This window comes from Lygodium microphyllum, chromosome 7, assembly GCF_053477565.2.
Source record: "Lygodium microphyllum isolate KBCC chromosome 7, Lygodium_microphyllum_v1.1.10, whole genome shotgun sequence".
NCBI lineage: Eukaryota > Viridiplantae > Streptophyta > Polypodiopsida > Schizaeales > Lygodiaceae > Lygodium > Lygodium microphyllum.
In genome coordinates, this window is record NC_141141.1 from 156464462 (window position 1) to 156488169 (window position 23708).

Consider the following 23708-nt stretch of genomic DNA (forward strand, 5'->3'; position numbering starts at 1 on the left):
TAAAATATAGATATTACCAGCGAGAACAAAGGTCTGCTCACCTGAGCACTCTCCCAATCCCGAAAAGTCATGCATCGTCCACATGAGAATGGCTCGAATGTTGGCTGACCATCGACCATCGCGCTTGCTCATCTCTTGCACTGTGACCCCCTCCTCCCACAAAATCTTAAGCTCATCGACTAATGGACGAAGATACACGTCCATATTTTTTACTTTGTAGCGGCTCGGGACGAGCAAGCTAAGGATGAGATGTCATTTCTTCGTAGAAAGCCATGGAGGGATGTTGTAGTTGACAAGCACTATAGGCCACACACTGTAAGAAGTCGAGCGTAGACCGAATGGGTTCACACCATCCATGGCGAGACCGAGCCGAAGATTCCTTGGCTCTCGCACAAAGCCTAGGAAGGTAGAGTCAATGTGGCTTCATGCGCGCGAATCCGCTGATATTCGTTGAACTCCATCCGTGGACCTATTCTGCACATGCCACGTTGTCAAGCTATTTGTTATATCTCGGCTTTGAGTATAAGTAATCCATTTTAAAATTAATGCACGCCATCTATGAAATTTAATAACTATAGTAATAAAATTTATTTCAATCAATTCTACTCATAGTCATAAGACCTGAGAGAAATTATCCTATACTCAATTTAAGGGTTTCTTCTTCTATAACAATACTTTTGGGTTCATTTTGATGAAGTATCTTAATGACCATTAGCTAGGGTATCATTTTCTTTTAGTCCTTCCGTTGACTAGTTGGCATGATTTCTAATTTGGCATGCCTATAAAGTTAATACAAAAACAATGAATTATGCATATTACAATTAGATCCCCTACTTGGACATTATGAAGGAATTGACCATTTTTAAGCCATCTTAAAGAGTTACCAATGTACGTGGCCCATGGCAAAGCACATTGCATACCATTATCAATAAGTCTATTATCTTAAATTTCCTTCCCCTCCCTCTCCCTCTCTCTCCCTCTCCCTCTCTTTCTCTCTTTCTCTCACCCTCTCCCTCTCCCTCTCGTTCTCTTTCTCTCCCTCTCTCATTTCCTTCCCCTCCCTCTCCCTCTCCCTCTCCCTCTCCCTCTCTTTCTTTTTTCTCCCTCTCTATCTCTCTTTCTCTCTCATTTCCTAAACAAGCAAAAAATAAAGTGATTTAAACATTCTCCAAGCAAAAGGGAGAGGGAGAGATACAATGCACTCTCCCTCTCTTTCTCTTTCTATCCCTCTCTCATTTCCTTCCCCTCCCTCTCCCTCTCGCTCTCTTTCTCTCTCATTTCCTCTCCTAAACAAGCAAAACATAAAGTGATTTAAACATTAAACAAGCAAAAGGGAGAGGGAGAGAGAGAATGCACTCTCCCTCCTTCTCCCTCTCTTTCTCTTTCTCTCCCTCTCTCATTTCCTCCCTCTCCCTCTCCCTCTCCCTCTCCCTCTCTTTCTCTTTCTCTTTCTCTTTCTCTCCCTCTCCCTCTCCCTCTCCCTCTCCCTCTCCCTCTCTTTCTCTCTTACTCTCTCATTTCCTTCGCCTCCCTCTCCCTCTCTCCTAAACAAGCAAAAAAGAAAGTGATTCAAACAACAAACAACCAAACCCATCGTGAGAGAGTGAATGCACACACTCTCTCTCACCCTCTCCCTCTCCCTCTCGTTCTCTTTCTCTCCCTCTCTCATTTCCTTCCCCTCCCTCTCCCTCTCCCTCTCTTTCTCTTTTTCTCCCTCTCCCTCTCTATCTCTCTTTCTCTCTCATTTCCTAAACAAGCAAAAAATAAAGTGATTTAAACATCCTCCAAGCAAAAGGAAGAGGGAGAGATACAATGCACTCTCCCTCTCTTTCTCTTTCTATCCCTCTCTCATTTCCTTCCCCTCCCTCTCCCTCTCGCTCTCTTTCTCTCTCATTTCCTCTCCTAAACAATCAAAAAATAAAGTGATTTAAACATTAAACAAGCAAAAGGGAGAGGGAGAGAGAGAATGCACTCTCCCTCCTTCTCCCTCTCTTTCTCTCTCTCTCTCTCTCTCTCTCATTTCCTCCCCCTCCCTCTCCCTCTCCCTCTCCCTCTCCCTCTCTTTCTCTTTCTCTTTCTCTTTCTCTCCCTCTCCCTCTCTTTCTCTCTTACTCTCTTGTTTCCTCTCCTAAACAAGCAAAAAAGAAAGTGATTTAAAGATTAAACAAGCAAAAGGGAGAGAGAGAGAGAGAGAGAATGCACTCTCCCTCTCTTTCTCTTCCTCTCCCTCTCCCTCTCCCTCTCCCTCTCTTTCTCTCCCTCTCTCTCTCTCTCCCTCTCCTTCTCTTTCATTTCCTCTCCTAAATAAGCAAAAAAGAACGATTTAAACCTTCAACAAGCAAAAGAAAGAGAGAGGGAGACTCACCAATGAGATATGGCGAGCGTGGGGCGGCTTCTCTTTGCAATGAGGGCTCCTCCTCTCCTTCGTGAACAACGGCGGCGGCAAGTCTTCTTCCTCTTCTTCTCTCACAAAGCCTTCGCTCTCTCCCTCGTTCTCGCTCTCAAAAGTCGAAGCAAAAGAAATGAAAACGGCGCTCGGGTTTCGGCCGCGTTTTTTTTTCCTGCGGCGTCGCTATTGGCGTCACTATTTGCGTTGCAACGCCGCAATTGGCGTCGCTATTTGCGTCACAAATAGCGACGCAAATAGTGACGCCAATAGCGACGCCGATATCCGCCGTCGCTAATCGGCATCGCTAATTGCCCAATTCCTTGTAGTGAAAAGTCACTTTTGAATCTTATAGATAGAGAAAATACTAGACTTACAGACCCTAATCAACACTAATTAGGGAGTTCCATTGCCAAAAGGAAATAGAAGAGAAGAATCCCAACTTGATATGAATTAAGATAGCAATCCACATGCCATGATTTTGCTCCAAATGTAGATGTTGCTATAGAGAAAAGCCAAGATACTATTCCATCCTCTCCCATTACTAGAGAATGCATTGTCTACTTTGGAACATAAAAGATTAGGCTTTTCTTAACCAACCATGGTTTCTCCAAGCTTGGATGCTTGAATGAGATAGGTGAAGATGCAAATGACATCTTATGTCTTCAAATAACATTGGCGCCATCTTTGCACTATCTCCAAACATGTGTCTCAAAATAACACCATAAAGTGAATTCCTTCCTATATCTTTACAAGCAACAAGCAATCTCTTGTTCCAAATGATAAACCCCAAATAGAGTTGCATGCTATACTTTTATGTTTATCATAAAAGAAGAAAATAATAAACAGCCTTCTCATAAGTGTAGCTCATTGTTACATCAAAATTGAAATCCATCCTAGGTTGATAGGTCTTTGCTAGCAATGAGTTTGCCTTTGAAACGCCTCAATAAGAGAACCATTTTATGACCACACACAAGTTGAAACCATCAACCATGTGATTAAATATGAATCCACTACGAATAGCCACAAGGGAGGAAGAAACTTGGTGCTAATGAAACAAAAAAGAGCATTTAAAGAGGCGACACAATATGCACTTGAGACAACAATTGTTTACCATAGATGCATCATGAAGAGGTAAAGTTGATGATAAACCACGGAGAATGATATGAGCAAGACAAAAGAGCGATAAAACAATAAATCATATATAGTATATGCAAAAAAATATGATGTGGGCTATAAGAAATCACATTTGAAAATGTATATTTGGCTTGCCATACCTCAACTATGAGGCAACTCAAGTAAAAGACTTGAAAAGAATACACTAAAAAATCAAGAACCCATGACTACGGAGCTTTGAAAGTCTCACAAAGAATGTATTTCTCTCATTGATCTCTTTCATATTTGCGTGAATAGGCCTTTTGTTCATAAATGTAACCTAGCAAGCTTGATTTAGCCTCAAGTTACTTTGTTCCTATAGCAAAAATAGCTTGGCTTCTCTTGCAAGCCTTCTTTATGCACTTGCTTTCTTTATTACATCATTATCTATGTTAGTAAGAGCCAATGCCTTACATGAACAACATGGTCAGGCATAACAACGTGGAAGAATAATACAGAGCTCACGACCAACCAACTCACAACATGTTGGCTATTGTTCTTGTAAATTTTATTAGCGTAAGCAAATGTTCAAAGGATTTAACTTCTATCCTTAGATGGTTCATGGTAGTGGCTTTCAACCTGATGCTCTAGGTTGGAAATGGTGGAATGATACATGAGCTTGATTCCTGCATATGGTTTGTACTCAACTCTACAGGATATTTGGTATTGTTGGTTAAGTTACTAGGTGGGTTTAAGAAGGATAGTATTCCAATTGTGGGAGTGAGACTTGGGGTTTTGATGCTAATGAGATGGTTTTGCAACTATGATCCTTCAAAAGAGGACCACTTTCGAAAAAAGAATGTTTTGTGAAAACCTTGCTTTGAAGTCTTGGATTGTTCTGCATGAACACAAATTGTTGTTATGAAAGGGATGCATGCATGTTTACAAGGTTAGGTGGCACTACCCAAAATTGGCAAAGTCATACCCTTTCAAAAAAGAATATTCTAAGAGGGAAGGCTCCTTAAACTTGTTTGTGTTAGTATTAGGGAAAGATGGAGATCCATTATTAGGCAAATTTGAAGATTCGGGATAAAAGTATGCATTGAAAAATTGGGGAGTTTGAGATTGTTCCATTCGATTGTAATCTCGTGGAAAAGCCATCAAAAACCTAGAATGGTCCCAAGGTGAAAAAAGCTTTTAGATGAACAATAGTTGGTGAAGAGCCCAATGGATTCATGGAGGAGGAGGAATCATGACGTATGAAGCTGAGTGCATGGAAGGTCAATGATGTTGAAGGAGGATGAGAGGTATAAAACGGGGGAATGTTTGAATTGAGGAGGATCATTTCTCCCTCGTTCCATGCGAGACATTTCGTTGGGGGGGGGGGGGGCAGAGCAACAAACACCCCCCCCCCCCCCTTTCATCAAAGAGAGGAGGAGAGAGGGGAGCTTCCGAACACTAAAAAAGCCCCTTACACTCATATACTTCTCTATTGGGTTCTCCCTTTCCTCTTTGTCTCTTTGCTTTTATTCCTCCCCCTCTCCTCCTCCCCCGCCGTCTCATCTCGCCTCTCCGTCTCCTTCCCTCCTTCCTTCCTTCTCTGTGCAACAAACCCTAGTGCGCCTCTCTGTTCCTCAGGATTCTTTCTTTTTGTTGCAAAACCCTAACTGGACTCAGAACGCACAGTTCTTTCCTTTTCGTGTCCACCCCTGCATCGACTCAGAGTGCCAGTTCGCCTCACGTCAAGTCTCCGCTGCGTTTGGCAGGCCATTGCGAGGATTCAGATTGGGATCCCGCTCTTCTGCAGCCGGCTGGCTTTCCGTACAGGTATGCAAACGCACGATCTTATTACCTGTTTCGTGTCGTCTCTGTCGTATTTTTAGTTCAATCCGGGGTTCTTGCTCTTGATGCATTCACAGCATTCCCCCCAGCGTGGTATGGGCAATAGAAAGAAACAAGCGGACAATGCCGAGGGTTCTTTTATAGGCCGCAAGGTTGAAAAGCTTTTCAAAGGGCACGGGTATTTCTCTGGTACAGTGGTTTCCTACAATCGCAGCAAAGGGTTTTACAAAGTCGTATACGAGGATGGAGACAAAGAGGATTTGGAGTTGCATGAACTTACGGGCATATTAGTTGATAATCTCGACGATGTGGATGGCCCCCCCCAAAAAAAGAGAGGACGGCCTCCCAGTAGTGGGACGAAGGGACCAGGATCAAAGCGTCAGAAGTGTGAACCTGAAGCTCAGGAAGCAAGCAATGGCGAACCGTGCGAAGGGTTGAGTTCCAAAAGTCGAAGGAGACCAGCAGCTGTGGCCAAGAATGATTTTGTGAAGGAGGAATCTGCCAATGGGGACTGCGGAAAAGAGCAGGTAGATGATCAAACTTTAAGGAAAAACAGCAAAAGGAGAAAACGGGATGCAGCTGAAGATACAAAAAACATATCTTCAAAATTCAAGCCACCTGGTGAGAGGCCCAGGAGAGGCCAAAAGCGTTTTGAAGAGTTTGATGGTGAGGAATCAGGTTCTGGAAGTATGGAGAGTAGTGACTATGAAGCATTGAGCTCTGAGGATGAGGAGTCAGATTCTTCTGAAGGTTCTGATGTTGAAAGCGTGAGAGTATCTCATTCTAAAGGGTCCAAAGAGATCATTCTTCCTGATCTCATACCCTTGCCCCCTTCATCAGGGAATATTCCTTTACAAGAAGATTTGGTTGCAGAGGCGTTCTCTGTTTACAGTTTTTTAAGGTCCTTTAGTCGGGTCCTGTTCTTAAGCCCTTTTTGCCTGGACGACTTTGTGACTGCTCTAGCTGCTGACATTCCGAATAACCTTATAGACTCAGTACATGTTAGCCTTCTGCAAGCATTAAGGAGACACCTCCAGAGACTCTCAAAAGAGGGGTCAAGAGAGGCCAAGAAGTGTTTAAGGTATGCAGTTCTATAAATCTGCATCACTGTTAATGATTGGTGAGAACACTTTGTGTCATGAAATGATGGTCTTGTTTGCGTGGTGCTCCAGGCAGCCAGATTGGAGTCTTCTGGACTTAGTCACATGGCCCTCTTTCCTAATGGTCTTTCTAACCACACATGGGTTCAGTAAACTCTACGGAGAGCGGCTGCCTTTACTTGGATTACTGGATTCTGAGTATTATCAGGTACCAGTGAAGGTGAAACTTGCTGTATTAGGGTTCCTTTGTGATCAGGTTATGGAGACAGACGAGATTCGGGCAGTACTGGATGCCCGAGAGCTTGAATGGACAAGGGAGAAAGATCGAAGAAAGCCAGCAGTGAAGGGCACAGAGGTCCCCAAGGTTTTGGTGGCAGTGGAGAATCATGCAGTGACAGAAGGTGAGGGGTCGTTAGCAAGCAGCAGGCTTGCTTCAAATGTTTCTCTTGGTAGCGAAACTAAATTTGGTCAGGAACCAAAACAGGAAGACTGGAATAGTGATGAATGTGTGCTTTGCGGAATGAATGGGAACTTGATCTGCTGTGATGGTTGTCCTGCTGCCTATCACAGTAGATGTGTGGGCATATCGAAATCCTCTTTGCCTCCAGGTGACTGGTTTTGCCCAGAATGCATTGTAGAGAAAGTTGGGGGAGAACAATGCAAGTGTGTGGAAGGTCTGAGTGGGGCCCGAGTGCTTGGTGTTGATCCATATGGCCGGACATTTATGTCAACATGCAGTCATCTTTTGGTGTGAGTATCAAGATATTTTGAAGTTTATCTTGTTGCTTGACATTTTGAAATTTGCCTTTTGATTTATTTTGCTAACATGCTAGGTAATGGTTTGTGCTAAGTGCTCTTTGGATGAATACCTGAATTGTAACAAAGCAAACTTAGGCTGTTTGAGTTGTGTAGGGGTTTAGGGTTTGCAGCCCCAAAAAGGGGCGCCATCCTAAATTGACTGTGGCTATTTATAGGCCACTCTCTCATTCATTCCTTACGGTTGATTCATTTAGTCCGTCACCTCTTCTCTCCAGCCTCTCCACTATTCTCACACCCCTTTAGGAGGACCTTGCAGTTCGTGGTTCGTGGCTATCTTCATCATCTTTCTTGTGCTACGATACCCTTGTTGCCTTGTATCACATGCATGCCATGATTTAGGTCTTCATCATTCCATTCATCAGAGTTTCTTCTCTCTTCTCTTCTCTTTTCCATGTTTGTCGAGTTCACTCCGTGTTCCTCCCCGCAAACCCTATTGTCTCGCTGGTACGTCATCTTTTGACATGGTATCAGAGCTAGATCTGCTCAAACAACGGCAAAGATCCTCCACTCTAGTGACGGCAAAGACTAGGGGCGGGTTCGGCATCCACTTCTCTTCTTCTTCTTCTACTACACCACCTTCTCGTTTTTGCAGGTTTCAGATGTTTTCAGCTTGCTGTCCACACCCCTTTTGCGAAGGACATCGCAGTCTCAGCTGTCCCTTGCTGTCATCTACAGTCTGACATCTGTTTCCAGCCTTCCACCTGCAGTTTGTAGCTATTTACAGCAAAGTGACTGTTGTTGATCACTCTCCATTCAGAAAACAATCTCGTTTTTGTAGATTTCAAGTTTTTTTTCAGCTTGCTATCCACACTCTGGACGTAGACGACATCGCGGTCCAAGCTGGCCATTGCTGTTTACAATAGTCTGGCGCTTGTTCTCAGCCTATCACACACTGTTCGGAGTTGATTTTAGTATGCTAATTGCTGATGCTGGTTTTTCTTATGTTTTTCAGTCTTTCTCTCTCTTGTAACCTGCGTTTTTAGTCTTTCTCTCTTCTCATTAGAGAAGACAAAGACTAGTGCCAGGTTTGGTATGAACATTTGATTTATCATTTTCATTGCGCATTGGGAGATATCCTTTTTCTCCCTCCCTCCCACCCTCCCTTATCCTGTTTACCAGACTAGTACCATGGTGTCTTTCCCGACAGATTGCCCTTCTATTGGGTGTTCCTATTGCAACAGATTGCCCTTCTATTGGGTGTTCCTATTGCACGAACAGTCATCCCAGTGAAGACTGTTGACATCGACCTTTGCTCCCCATTCCACTAGAGTATATGCGTCTTCCACCAGGCACTGCTTGCACCACCTCTCTTTTCTGGGCCACAGAGATCGTTTTGCATCGGCTATCAGAGTATTATGCTCAAGGCAATAAGCCGCAACTGACGCGCACTAAGTCCTTTCGAGCACACGGAGGCTCTAAGACCTTACGAGGCGATAAGCCCTCCTGGAGACCACCTCACTGCGCGGAGGTTTTTCCCATCCACTTTCGGGTACAATGGTTTTCACGGCCCACATCTCCTCCACAGTCCACTCTCTTGAGAGCCCATGACTGCTTCCCACCCTTGGCTCATCTTGAGTCTTCATCTTCTCCACTCTCTTTTACTCAGGTTCGAGAGGCTATTTTTGGGTGCTTTTCGGCGTCTGCTTCCGAGCCTCAGATACCTTTTTCGGCACGACTGGCAGCACTTCCTTTGTCATCAAATGCTTCGGAGTCCGTGAGCCATGAGTGGTTGGATTTCCTTTCTCTCTCAAACTGGGATTTAAAGGGGGATTTTTTTACTTTGCCCATAGAGGGGGCTTTCAGTTCTTCTTCGGCTTCAAAGGGGGCTACTACTTGTACTCCTTCAAATCCAGAGAGGGATCCTATGTGCCATGAAGTTCCTCATACACCACCACCTTTCACTTTCGAGGAGTGGCTCTACTTTGAGCAGTCATTTCCTCTACTCATACCTAGGATCTAGAGGATCTACCTTGATCAAGGCCCTTGGGTCTTCAGCACCGACTTAGTGGCTTCTCTTTTGAGGTTGAGTTTCGGGTTCTACAGCTCATCCAGTCTCTTGACCATCTTCAAAGGTCTCCTTTCAGGTAGTGTTCTCAGTTTACAGGGTGGATCTTCTTCATCCCTTGGTCAGCATGGAGCCACCTCCCGTGATCGAGTATGGGTATATCCTTATGGTTCTTGGCACCACACAAAGTCTGACATTCCTCCTATGCATTGCATGTTTTCATCATCTTTGTACTAGGGCACTTGGGCAAGTGAATAATTTCCCCACGAGGGACACTGTCGAAGTGGCACCTGCTGTATGAGCATTCTTCAGCATGTCACCTCACTCTTCTCTTCTTCCCCTTTTTGGGCCTGAGAGGGGGTGTTGAGAAACCCTTCACCCTTCTCTTGCAGTTTGTGTTTTTGCATTTTTGCGTTTTGCGTTTTGCGTTTAGGGTTTGCAGCCCCAAAAAGGGGCGCCATCCTAGATTGACTGTGCCTATTTATAGACCACTCTCTCATTTATTCCTTACGATTGATTCATTCAGTCCGTCACCTCTTCTCTCTACCTCTCTACTACCCTCACATCCCTTCACGAGGACATTGCGGTTCATGGTTCGTGGCTGTCTTCATTATCTTCCTTGTGCTATGGCACCCTCGTTCCCTTGTATCACATTCACTCCATGATTCAGGTCTTCATCATTCCATTCATCAGAGTTTCTTCTCTCTTTTTTTCTCTTCTCCATGTTTGCCGAGTTCACTCCGTGTTCCTCCTCGCAAACCCTGTTCTTGCTGGTACGTCATCTTTTGACATGCTATTTGTGATTGCTCTTGTAGTGATCATTTGATAGACTTGCTTATGTAATAGAAGAGGTGTTGAATGTTCATACTCTTATCTTTTGATAGATAGATGTTCCAAGCTCTTGAGTATGCTTTGGAATGCATATTGCATTGGGACTCTTAGTTGGTTGCATCGCAAAGTGGGACTTGCTGAGAAATGTCTTAGTTGATTGCTCTTGTAGTGATCGCTGGGTAGACTTGCTGAGAAATGTCTTAGTTGATTGCTCTTGTAGTGATCGCTGGGTAGACTTGCTTATGAAATGGGAGAGGTATTCATACTTCCTCCCTCTTATCTTTTGATAGATAGATAAGCTCTTTTGAGTGTGCTTTGGAATGCGAGTTCAAAGTAAGATCCAGAATTTCTTTTTGCATTTTCAATGTTAGTTACTTATTAGCCCGAAAAAATTATCAAACATGAAGTTCAAAAATAGTCTTAAGGAGTAGATGAGACAATTTTTCTCATCAGCCACCTCTGTCAATATCCTTTGAGATCATATGTGGAAGCGTATGATTGGACTGAAAGAAAATGAACATAGAGAGGACAGGGAGAGAGAAAGACATAGTAGAATGCAGAAATTTGCAGTGAACAAATGCTGAAATTAAGATATGTATAGTGGGTTGTTGAGTATATCTTTGTCGAGGATCTCTCTCCACCTACAAAACCGAAGTGGGAATGATCGGAGGCAGGTTAGTGGTCTATGGCCTTGGTCATGAGCTTCTCCAAATCATAGGATTCCAAGATCGCAAGCATCATTACTTGCTAGATACGACAATTTTTCCCATTGAGCTTCTGATCTTGAGGAAGAGCTAGTAACATGTGGACTGTATGGTGCATAACACTTGGAAATTTCATGTTGAGCTCAGAAGACATTGTCATGTGAGTACCCTACAGAAAAACAAGGGCAGCCCCTTTTTAGCCCCCTTTGACTCCAAAACGCTCCTCCGGTCTATTGCACTTGTTTCAATTGTCGAAGGTTATTAAAACTCAAGATTGCAGTGGTTTGCAATCTTTTCTCCGCCATGAACAATAAAAACCTGCAAAAAATCAATAACTTTGTCCTTTTTTGCGCTTTTCTGCTTGTGTCAGCCTTGTTTTGAGATGCGCAGCCCTCTGGCTCACCCTTAAGCGCTGAAATCACAGCCTTTTGTTGTGCTGAAATCTCCTTTTCAGGTTTGCCCACAATCAATCAGCCCTTCAATTCTGACCGAATTGATGAAAATGAACACAGAGAAGAGGGAGAGAGAAAGAGACAGTAAAATACCAGGTCAGCCAGCCAAAAAGTGGACGACTACAGTAGAAAATAATAAAATAATTAGAAAAATGTTGTGTAATGTGCAGCATGACATATGGCATCTTGCTTGGCGTACTTAGCCTATGACTTGTTGGATTGCTTAGAATTGTTGTGAATTTGTGAATGAGTTGGTGGCTGCATGAAATTGTTGGACTTGATCTATGAAATGTGTAAATTTGCCTGACAGTAACTATACTCTGCCTGTGTCCCGGGGGGTGACTAAATCTTTAACATGATCATGTACCCAAAAGGGCACTCTTGTGTCCTTTCAAGATTCAATAAGCAAAACGAAACATCTTCGATATCCAAGCAATGGGGAACATTAATTGGTGTATTGTAATGTGGTAAAACATTGTTGTTATAGCATTATTGAGTTGATGAGCAGATCACATGACATATAACTATCCATGATTTGTGGAAGAACAAAGTATCTCTTACAATGCTTGTATCATTTTGTTAGAGTGCAGCATATGGACAAAATTGAAAGACAATGAACACGAGAGAAGAGGAAGAGAGAAAAGAGATGGAAGGATGCGGAAATTTGCAGTCAATAAATGTTGAAATGAAGAAGGCAGATATACAAATGGGCTGTCGAAGTATCTCCTCGAGCCGCTCTCTCTCCACCACTTGAATGACAAGTGAAGTGGGCTGCTTGCCTAGTGGCCATAAATAGCATGAAATAACTCAATAAACTAATCAAGGTGGCTAGCAAAACTGGCTGATCAACAGCTGATTGGCTGCCATAAATGTGAGAAAATGGCGATCTGTTGCTGTATTGCCATGAGGCATTGCCCTTGCCCAAGGAAAGGTGCCCGCACTTTGTGACCATTGGAAATTACCCAAAATCGGACAGGATATGTGTAATTGTGCTCGAGAGAATAGATTGTATCTATTGTAGCTTGAGAATGGCAATCCAGGGGATGACTAAATCTCTAACACGTTCGTGGTTTATTAAGATGATGCTTCATGGCATAATTTGTGTGTGTGTCTGTGGAAAGTTGATACTGGAAAGAAAGGAGATTGGGGGGGGGTGTGGCCAAAAGTACCCTACTTTTTTATGAAATCGTACTAATACATACCGTATAGATCGTACTATACTATGTACGGAGACAACTATGAATTTAAGCTTTGAAAATCAATTAGTCAATTATTACTGGAAAATGCAATTAGAAAGCTGCCAAGTGGCAAAAGAGGCCCATACAAGGCTGAGAGAGGATTGTTGGGGTTGGCTGAGGGTCATTCTAGCCATTTTGAAGCTGGAGGTTGGGAGAGACAGGAAAGAGGTTGTCATCGCAATTTGAGCTAAGCCAAGGTAGTCCAAGGCTAGGCAACAATATTGAGGATGTGCATAGCTGCTGGCAACATCACCTAGGGCTAGGCGACTACATTTCCAGCCTTTTTGGCAATAGGTGATAGATTTTTGGTTGGTCTTGGGGGTGGTGGCAGCATCTTCCAGCAATCCCTCAACAATGCTCAGCTGCTTTCAGCATGGGGTGAAGAGCAATTGAAGAAATTGCTTTTGAAACCTTAATTTATTGTGGAAATCCAGGATTCAAGTCTCCACAGCCACCTCAGATCCATTCCTAATTATTGAAGACCCTGTACTCGGTGTAGTAGTTGAAGGCAAGAAATTTGCAATTGATTCGAGAGAGAGCTCATTCTCAATTTATTGTGGCTTGCATGCAACAAATCCACTTCTTGCATGTTATCATATAATGGCTCAAGTCATATAGTGAGATGGGATGAAGTAGTGACAATGCCTTTCAGTTTGAAAATGCATATACTAAAGGGGGAACATTAATCTTGGACAAGGCGCACAGTTTGAGCAACAAGTTGAAAATGTGGAAATTGAGCCAGAAATGGGTCCATCAAGGTCACAAAATGTTGATGAATAGCAACAAGATGAAGAATATGATGACCAATTTAAGGCTCGGTTAAGGATAGCAGTTGATAGCTTTGCCCAATTAGCTAAGGATGCTCAATTTATGTGCTTTTTGAACTTCCTAAAGGACAAGGGCAAGAAAAAGATGTCATCTTCTAGAGCTTTCGGGCAGCAAGAGGCTTCCAAAGAAGAGTCATTCTAGGCTTAGAATGCACCAAATGTTGGTGACGAACAAAAGCACTCATGCCCATGGGGCAAAATATTCAAATGCAAGGCCATCTTGGTAGTGCCAATCCATTAGTTTTTGGATAGCAAGGCGTGCATGTAACCAATCTTCCTCCTTGGATAGGGTGGTAAATAACCTGATTAAGCACTATTTACAGCAATTAACAAATTCACAAAACTGAAAAGTACACTTTACCATATAATCTTGGACGTTGGACACCCTGTTGGCTCCAGAACTGGCATCCCTTTCGGTATTTATTTAACTTAATTGAAGAAGAAGTTGATGTACAATGGGATTCTTCCAAGTCCTTTCGCTATTCCAACTTCTTGTGTTGCCCAAAATGACCAGCAGGTCTTTAATCTTATTTGCCTCTTGATTCGAGCAATCAATTGGTCTTCATCCGCTTTGATGGAGATAGAAATGCCCCAAATTCAATTATTTGTTGGTCCCTCCACTTGAATAGGCTAAAAACAGCTGCACCCCTGTTGAATCCAAGTCTTGGAGCTTCCAATTTTTGGCACACTTTCCAAGGCTGTTGCTAAACCCTAATTTCTACTGCAAATTAGGGTTTACAATAGAGAAATTTGAAATTTCTCAGCCTCTAGTGGTCTCAATGTTGCAATCTACGGAGCAAGGCTGTAGAAAGATTGGGAGATGAGAGAGACTTGAGGAGAGAGAAAATTCAGACTTTCTTCGCGAAGAACTGAAGAAAATCTGTCATTTATTGTTGCTGCCCTGTTCAATAGCTTGTAGATGAAAGAATTGAAGAAAATCAGTCATTTATTACTACTGCCTTGTCTCAACAGCCTGTAGATGCTATCAGTTGTTGTTGATTGGTCTTCTCCTGCCCTTGGTTGCCTTAGGTCCTCCAATGGCTGCAAATCAGGCCAACAACATCTCCTCTCTTTGTCTTGCAGGCTGAATACACTAAAAATGCCTCTCTCCAATCTCTAAAGACGTTTTTCAGTCTTGCATGGGTATTTTTGACAAATGGCAGCCTTCCCAAATGGTTTTTCAAATGCATCAAAAGTAAAATAGTGGATTGGAATTTCCACAAGGCATCATAGTTAACACAACATTATGCACTGTTGCTCAACCATTCCATATGCCGAACACGTTGATAATTCCCAGCCAATTATAACATACCATAAGACTCACAAAGAATCTTATAAAAAATACATTGCCGGATTATCATGTGACATATCTATTTCTCATGAGCTCAACTTATCTAGCAAAACCAAACCATAGCATAGCATAAACCATGGCTAAAACATCAATGACATCATAACATATGCTGTTGTCCATGGAACTAGATGTAAACCATTAAAAACTGAGTATAATCTAATCATAAACTGATCACTTGCTGATGTGAAAACTGATCACAAGCTGTTGCAAATGTGACCCCAAACTGATCACAAACTCATTGCAAAAACTGACAAGCAATCAATGCAAAAGTTGATTCAAAAAGTGACCATAAACAGTTCTCAAGCTGATAAAAAACTAAGCTGAAATTGATCAGAATTTTTATCTCAAAATTGAGGCAAAATTCATGCTGAATTGATCATAAACTGATGCAAATGTATAGTTACAGTGCCAGGGTGAAACTCATACTCATCTAAATACATCCACAGTGACTAGTACACTAAGTAGTGACCTTATGGTGACCTTATGGTAAACATACTGTTAGTGCAGTACCTTGGATGCATGCTGAATACATTCAAGATCCACTACATATGAGAGCTATCCATAACTGGAGGAGTGGAAGTGTTACCTCCCCCTTGAGCATCAAGCAATGCTGTAGACCCTTGCTCTATTGAACTTGACAGAGTTCGAACTAAAGTTGGCTCTAACTGAAAGGCATCTAGGTAAAGCTGCGACAACTAAGGGTGGTGTGCCAAGTCATCCTCTTCCATCCATTTGGCATCCATTGGTGAATAGTTTTGAAATTTCACTAAGTATCTCTTGGAAACTTTACCTTTGACCTTTCTTTTCTTATGTGTTAAAATGTGTTGAGGTACTAAAATCTCGTCTAATGCCTCAGCCTTAGGCTGAATTTCAGCAGATATATCCTTTGGCACATCACCATGAAAAGGCCTCAACAAACTAACGTGAAAGGCATTGTGGATCCGCCAATGTGGAGGTAGTTTCAGCCAATATGCTCCATTGCTGATCTTCTCTAACACCTGGAAGGGCCCATAGTATCTCATACTCAACTTCGGATACAATCTTTTGTTTCCTTTCATCTTTTTCAGCCTCGCCTTTTCAAAACGCAGCAATACATAATCACCCTCTGTAAATTGCAAAGCACGTCTGTGGCGATTAGTTGTCCTCTTTTGCTTTTCTTGCAATCTCTGAAGTGCATATTTTATCTATGTATAGGCTATATCCAAGTTTTCCACATAACGATTTGCCTCAAAGATCTTATCCTTAGTTTGCAGAATAGATGGTACCTTCTTGCTACCTTGAACCACCTCAAATGGAGCTTTGCTTGTAGAACTATGCACTGTGTTGTTGTAAGCAAACTCAACCAAGGGCAAATACTACTCCCATTGTGTCTTGTGGTTTGAAACATAGCACCTCAAAAGATTTAACACTGTGGAATTTGCTTTCTCAGACTGACTATCTGTCTGCGGATGGAAGGATGATGAGAATTTCAGCATGGTACCCATATTCTCAAACAAGCCCTTTCAAAATAAATTGGTTATCTGGGGGTCTCGATCACTAGTGATGGACTCTGGTATACCATGATATTTAAAGATGTGTTGCAAAAACAATGGTGCCATATGTTCTGCCTTTATTTTCTTCCTCACCGGAATAAAATGGGCTTGTTTGCTAAATATGCAAATGATAGTCCATATTCCATCATTCCTTGTAGATGTTTGAGAAAGCTAAAAAATAAAGTCCATTGCAATGCTCTACCAAGGTCTATTTGGAATAGGCAAGGGTTGCAACAAAACCGACATCTTTTGCCTATCATTCCTTACCTTTTGGTATACGATGCATTTCTTAACAAACTGTTTTACATCATGCCTCAAAGTTGGCCAATAAAAGAAATACTCCACTGCTTTGATCGTGGCATCAATACCTCTGTGTCCTGCATACGGAGGAGCATGACTTTCAGTGATAACTCTAGGCCTTAATTGCTTTGTGACACACAATCGTCCATGCATCATCAGAAATCTCTCTCTTAGCACAAAGTGTCCATGCCTTTGGCCATTGCAAAGCTGATCATAATCATTAGCAAAGTCCGAATTTGCAACATATTGCTCTTTCTTGGCATCCATATTATTACAAGCTATCATGGTGTCCACCTCAAAGGTACTTGTCAACCAATTCGATGCGAACATTTGCTTGAATTGTACCCACGTTGGCGGTGCTCTACCTTGCATCAAAAGAGTGGACCACCACTGTAATGCATTCCCTTTCAAGAAAGTGGTTGCCTTTCGAATCTTCGAGGACTTCGTAAAGTTTTCCTCTGAATAGGCTGCATCAAATCGCTGAATGAAAGTCAAAGCTTTAAGCCTATCTTGTACACTGTTGAAGGACTCAAACTTCACTGCTTTTCCACCCTTATCATAGTCTTTTGTTTTCCCTTTGGGTGTCAAGTTGTCCTAGACTGGTTACTGCAAAAAGGGTGCATTTTCTGAATTTACATCAAAACCAACGTCAAACGGAGCATTTGCATGACCAACATTCATTCCTTGAGCCCCATAAGCATTCGGGGGTGCAGATGCAGTACCAAACATACTACTTTGTGCCTTTCATAGTATGCATGCCTGGCTGTCCAAAATCCATTGGATTGGCACTTCCGTAATGGCCTTGCATTTGCATTCCTTGCCCCATAGATACCAACTGTTTTATTTCATTAGCATCTTTGGGAGCTTCAAATGAAGGGTTTGGGATTATTTTCGGTGCATCTTGCTGTCCTGAAGGTGTAGAAGACGTCTTCTTCTTCTTGCCTTTGTTGTCCTTCTTTGGAGCATCCAAAAATTGGGTAAATTGAGTATCCTTTGCCAATTCAACAAAGAGATTTGCTGTTGTCCTCATTTGATCCTTGAACGGGTCATCCAATTCCTCTTCACTTTGTTGGTCATCAGCCTCCTTATGCCGTGCATCTTGCCCAAATTCCTCTTCACTTTGTTGGTCATCAGCCTCCTTATGCCGTGCATCTTGCCCAACAGCAATATTTTCAGCTTGCTGTCCATGGTCTGAGCCTTGTCCAAGGTCAGACATTGCATTTCCTTCATTCCCATGTGAACGTTCATACTGAGAGGCATCATCATTGCTTGAGTCCATCTCACTGTATAAAGACATATTGCTGTAATTTCTTAGCACAAAGCTTTGACTTGCAATCAGGTGCCTTGGGCTCACCAAATCAAGGGATTGAGTGGTTTCGTAACAATGGAACCATGTAACCAGCCTTTCTCCTTGGATAGGATGGTAAATAACGTGATTAAGCACTATTTACAGCAGCTAACAAATTCACAAAACTGAAAAGTATACTTTACCATATAATCTTGGACATTGGGCACCCTGTTGATCCCAAAACTGGCGCCCCTTTCCCTTGCTGCCCAAAATGACCAACAAGTCTTTAATTTTATTTGCCCCTTGATTCGAGCAATCAATTAGTCTTCATCCACTTTGATAGAGATAGAAAATGCCCTAAATTCAATTATTTGCTGGTCCCTCCACTTGAAAAGGCTAAAAACAGCTTCAGCCCTGTTGAATCCAAGTCTTGGAGCTTCCAATTTTTGGCACACTTCACGATGTTGTTGCTAAACTCTAATTTTTGTAGGGTTTACAGCGCAGAAATCTGAAATTTCTTAGCCTTTGGTGATCTCAATTCTACAATCTTTGGAGCAAGGCTGTAGAAATGTTGGGAGATGAGAGAATGCTGAGAAGAGAGAAAATTGAGACTTTTTTCACGAAGATGTAAAGAAAATCTATCATTTATTGCTGTTGCCTTGTTCCAAGAGCTTGTAGATGCAAAGAACTGAAGAAAATAAGTCATTTATTGTTGTTGCCCTGTCTCAACAGCCTGTAGATGTTGTCAAGTGCTGTTGATTGGTCTTCTCTTGCCCTTGGCTGCCTTAGAAGATCCTCCAATGGCTGCAAATCAGACCAACATCATCTCCTCCCTCTCTCTTGTAGGGTGAATACACTAAAAATGGTTCTCTCTAACCTCTAAAGACGTTTTTAAGTCTTGCATGGGCATTTTTGACAAGTAGCAACCTTTCCAAATGATTTTTCAACATTATCCATAGTTAAATATTAATTTTCAGTCTTTAAATATTAAAATTAATCTAATAATTATTTTGATGTCTTGAAAAATAATATGATTGGCCAACAATTAAATTGGCTAGGCAACTTCCATTCTCGAGTGTCTTTGTGTCATCTTTGACTATCAGATTGGTGTTAGATACCATTAATGCTTCTTCTCTAGTGTCACCAACTGACACTTATGGCCAAATGAATGACCTAAGCCAACAATTGGCACTAGATACCACAAAGTACATATGCGGCATAAGTTATAGCAACTTTTGTCTTTGACATCCCGTGATTTCCTCGGGTCCTGGGCTAGTAAATTTACTCTAATCCCAATCACACCTTACATGTGTAACATTTACTTAACCATGTGATTATAAATTAATCCACATGTTAAGTGAGGTTTTAAAAATACATGTCCTCATGACAATGGATGTTAATATGGGTTATCTAGGATAACTTTGGTGGTGAAACTATCTTCCAAGGGATGGCTAGTCAAGGATTGCATATTGCGGTGTATGGTATGGATCCATATGGTATGCAACAAACAATGCATTGAATGCAAAACCCAATGTATTCGGGTATGGTAAGTGGAATGGAGATATTAGAACCTTATGTTGGCATGATGCTTGGGGTACAAATTACAATGTGGCATATGTTGTAATGAGCTGACCAAAAGCGTCAATGTGTTGGTTTTTTGTGAATCCTTCGTACTCCTTTTGGGTGGTGGATGGCTCCAATAGTGGAATTGGGCCTAAGCTATAAGTTTCAGAACTTCGGCAATGCAGATGCATGTGTAATCCTTGTAGATTGGTGCTCTAGCTCTATTCGGAGTGCTAGTTCCATCTGAAGAGGTGACTCTATGCACAGAAATTTGAGATGTCATTAGTGTAACTAGCTTCAGGTGCAAATGTGAAGAGAAGGAGAGGAAGAGACAAGGGCCGTGACTTCATGAGTTCAAAGGAGTAAAGATAGAACCCACCAAGTGTTGGGGTAATGGTTATGCTCAAGGATGGGGATGGAGTAAAGCATAAAGACATGATCCGTAGCTATTAAGGTTGTATCATAATCCAATCTATATGTTTGTGCATGTCCCTTGCTACTAATCTTTTTCTCTATCTTTCAAGAGTATCGTCATCTTTGCACTTTACCTTATAAATGTGTTTACAACTATTGTTTTTTTTTCCATGTGGTAGCTTCACAAGATTCCATATTTTATTCTTCTCCAAAGCATCCATCTCCAAGTCCATATCAGCTCTCTATTCCTTACTTTCAATTGCCTCCTCAAAACTTTATGATTGTTGGCACCAAAGGCCTAGCAAAGGACTTTGATAAGAAAGGTAGTTATGTTTTTTAAAAGGAAAATACTTTGCAGTGGTGGTCCACACTTTTGGTGGAGGGTAGAGCGTGATCAATGTGGGTACAATTTAGGCAATTGTTTTCTTTTAATTAGTCGATGACTACCTTTGAAGTGGATATTATGTTTGCTTGGAATAAGTTGGATGCATCACAATGCAAGAATTTGGAGCTATACAAAAGAAAGTTTGGGAGGTATTGTTGATAACTTCTTATTGTGCTGTCCCCCTTTTAGAGCAAATTGAGAAGTATTGTTGTGGGCTGCCCAAGGAAATCAAGAATTTTTGCACAAAGACCACTGTGACTAGCATGTCATAACTCATGGAGATGGCATGTACAGCTGTTGCTTTGTTGTGTTGAAAGTCTTCAAGCTTTAAGGATGAGGAGAAGCTGTCCAAGAAGGTTTCCAAGGTTGAGAAAAGGGTCAGTTTTGAAAATAGGGCTTAGATGTTCCATGCTCTGGCTGGTCAAGAATTGCACATGGGGATGTATGGTACAAACCCTTATGGTATACAACAACCAATGCATGGAATGCAAGGCCCAATGTATTCGTGTATGGCAAGTGGAATGCAAAATCCCATGTATGGAAGTATTGCCATGATGCTTGGTGTAATTGATAACATACGTTTCATACTTCCATACGTGTATGGATTTGAAAGTATGACTGAAGTATGATTTAGACCGCCGGGTTGAATCATACATTGCCCTACTTTTTTTCTTACAAAACTAGAAAAGTATGAGACTGATAAGTTGAACCTTAGTAGGAATTGTAAACATTTCAACAAAGCTTACACCTTGAAAAACAAGCATAAAAGATTGAAATTTGACAAGGGGATTGTATGAATTTTAATAGAGCTCATGTAGGCTGTAGAACACTCAACACAACATGGTAGAGAGAGAGAGAGAGAGAGAGAGAGAGAGAGAGAGAGAGGATGAGGGTGAGCACTTAGGAGTGAGCACACTGCAAAGTGTATGGGCTGAGAACACATTGCCCTGTTTTTGCATAGGCTGAGCACGTTGACCTAAATCTGAATTTTTGCACATGCTGCCTTCGTTCTACACAGTACAACACACGTTGATGATTTGATCTTCTTGGTTACACATAAACATGTTGAGGCATGCAGGCTGCACGTGCACGTAATCTATAGGATTTAATGTCTGAAGAGAGGCAAAAATAGCAAGGAAAGGGTTGGAAAATGGTTGCACAAGGTAGGGAATTAAGGGCTGCAAACAAATGTCTTGCATGTGAACATGGTTACATGGCAAAGCCAAAGGACTATTCCAATTGGCAGCAAGTTGCAAAATGCAAATTAGGGAGATCCCAAGGGGAGAAAACCCAAAACATTAGTTGGTTTGGTGTTCGATGTAGTCAGTGATAGGGCATGGGAAAATATTATAGATTAGCATGCTTTGATCTTCTTGATCTTGGTGCATGAACACAAAAAATGGTCTAGGCATGAGAGAGGATGAGATGCGACCCATGGGAGAAGTTGGCATGGTATGCAAGGGCTATGCAAAGCCGGTCACACCATTGATTGGGAAGCCTTGTTTGCATATACAAAGTTATGTTGATAGTGAAGGTTTTTTCATTGCACCACTTGAGGATTGTGATGTATTGCTTGGTATGCCTTGGGGCTATTGTGTGCTATGTAATATGTAGTGCTTGACTCTTGTGCTAAAGTAATTGCCATTCAACACAAGGGCAAGACCCATACCTTGAATGTAAAATTGAAAGGGGAATTTGTTCCTATTGTATCAGTTGTTGCCATTTCTAAAGTAATGAAAAATTATCTTTCATTGTACTTGGTTTTCATGAATGATAAAGATGATTATGAAATGTTGGGAATATGTCTAAATCAGATAAGGATTGCATTTCATTTTTGAAAATGGTATGCCGATTGCTTTTCTCAGTTACTTTCATGGCAACTATTGCTTGAAAGGTAAGAAGATCATGTATAGATCTCATCCTTGGAAGTTACCCTCCTAATAAGCTGCCATATAGGGTGAGTGTAGCCTAATATGAGAAGATCATGAGCCAAGTAAATGAGTTGTTAGAAAAAGGGTTGATTCAGCCCAACTTATCTCCTATTAGCCCACTAGTGCTTTTGGTCCAAAAGAAGGATGACTCATGGCATATGTGCATAGACTACTATTTGTTGAATAAGATCATGTTCCAAAATTGATTTCTAATTCCTAAGATCGGTGATATCACGGATAGATTGTAGGGTGAGTTATTTTCAGCCGCATTGTTTTAAAACGCGGGTATCATTTGATTCATATAAGGCTAGGAGACATACCAAAAATTGCATTCAAGACATCTTTTGGGCTTCACAAATTTCTTGTCATGCCATTTGGGTTTACAAATGCTCCTGTCACATTTAATTGGATGATGGATAGAATCTTTAGACCACGTAGAGCATTCATGGGTATATTCTTTGATGACATGATAGTGCATGCAAAGAATGAAGAGGAGCTTAGAAAGTGCTTGGACATAATGTTTAATGAATTGCTTAAGTATCAGTTAGTAATCAATGACAAGAAAAGTGAGTTCTTTTTGTATGAAATCTACTTTTGGAGGCATATTGTATTGGCTAACGAGCTACGCATGGATCCTGCAAAGGTTGAGGCAATATGGTCATGGCGACACTTGTGAAATGTGCGTGAAGTTTGCAGCTTTTTGGGCTTATGTTCTTACTGTAGAAAGTATGTTTGACACTTTGCTAAAATTGCTTCTCCATTGCATGCTTTGTAGAATAAGGGTTTTTCATTTAGATGGACATTAGTGGAAATTTCAACATTCGAAGGCGGAATGAAAATATGACTTCAAATCCAATGCTTATATTGTGAGATCTTAGGAAGTCTTTTGTAGTATAGTATGATGTACATGATAACACATTGGGACAGTTTAAATGTAAGATGATCATGTGGTAGTCTATGAGAGTATTGTTTTCCATCGTTCAAAGAATAATTTGTTGGTCTATGAGAAGGAACTTCTTAGTGTATTTCATGCACTGTCCAAATGGAAACACTATCTTTTAGAGGTTGATTTCACTATGCGGATGGATCTTCAAATATTGCATTACTTTTTGACCCAAATAAATTGTCTGAGAAGCATATGAGATGGGTGAATTTTTTCTCTATGTTTCTCTTCAAATTGTGCCATAAAGGATCAATATGTTGTTGATTCAAATTTTGCAAATGCTTATGATCGGCTTTGTAGTAGCCAGAGGCATGAGTACTATATACTTAGAAATGGCTTTCCAATGATGCATGGGCGCTTATGTGTTACAAAGCAGTTAAGGCCAAAGGTGATGATCAAGAGTTGTGCTCCTCCTTATGTAGAGTATAGAGGTATTGGTACTTTATTTATGGTTGTGGAGCACTTTTTCTATTGGCCAGCTTTGAGATATGATGAGGAGCATTTTGTTTGTACATGTGTTGTATGTCAAAAAGTCAAGTACGATAGATAGAAGGTGCCAGATTTATTGCATCCTTGGTCTATACTTGATAGGCCTTGGTAGAGCATTGCTATGGACTTTATCTTTGAGCTTCTTGGAACACCTACCAAGAATGATAGGATATGGACTATCATTTGCAGATTCAATAAGCAAGCACATTTCAT

General features: G+C 41.5%; 1 protein-coding gene across 1 annotated transcript in view; it reads left to right on the forward strand.

Moving 5' to 3' along the window:
- Window positions 1-4925: 4925 nt before the first annotated feature.
- Window positions 4926-23708, forward strand: part of LOC148034121 (DDT domain-containing protein PTM-like) — a 38029-nt gene continuing 19246 nt past the window's right edge. Inside the window, exons 1-3 of the mRNA XM_087682141.1 lie at window positions 4926-5308; window positions 5401-6404; window positions 6496-7173. Coding sequence (XP_087538267.1) covers window positions 5419-6404; window positions 6496-7173 — 1664 coding nt within the window. The 5' untranslated portion in view covers window positions 4926-5308; window positions 5401-5418. The remainder of the gene's footprint in view (window positions 5309-5400; window positions 6405-6495; window positions 7174-23708) is intronic.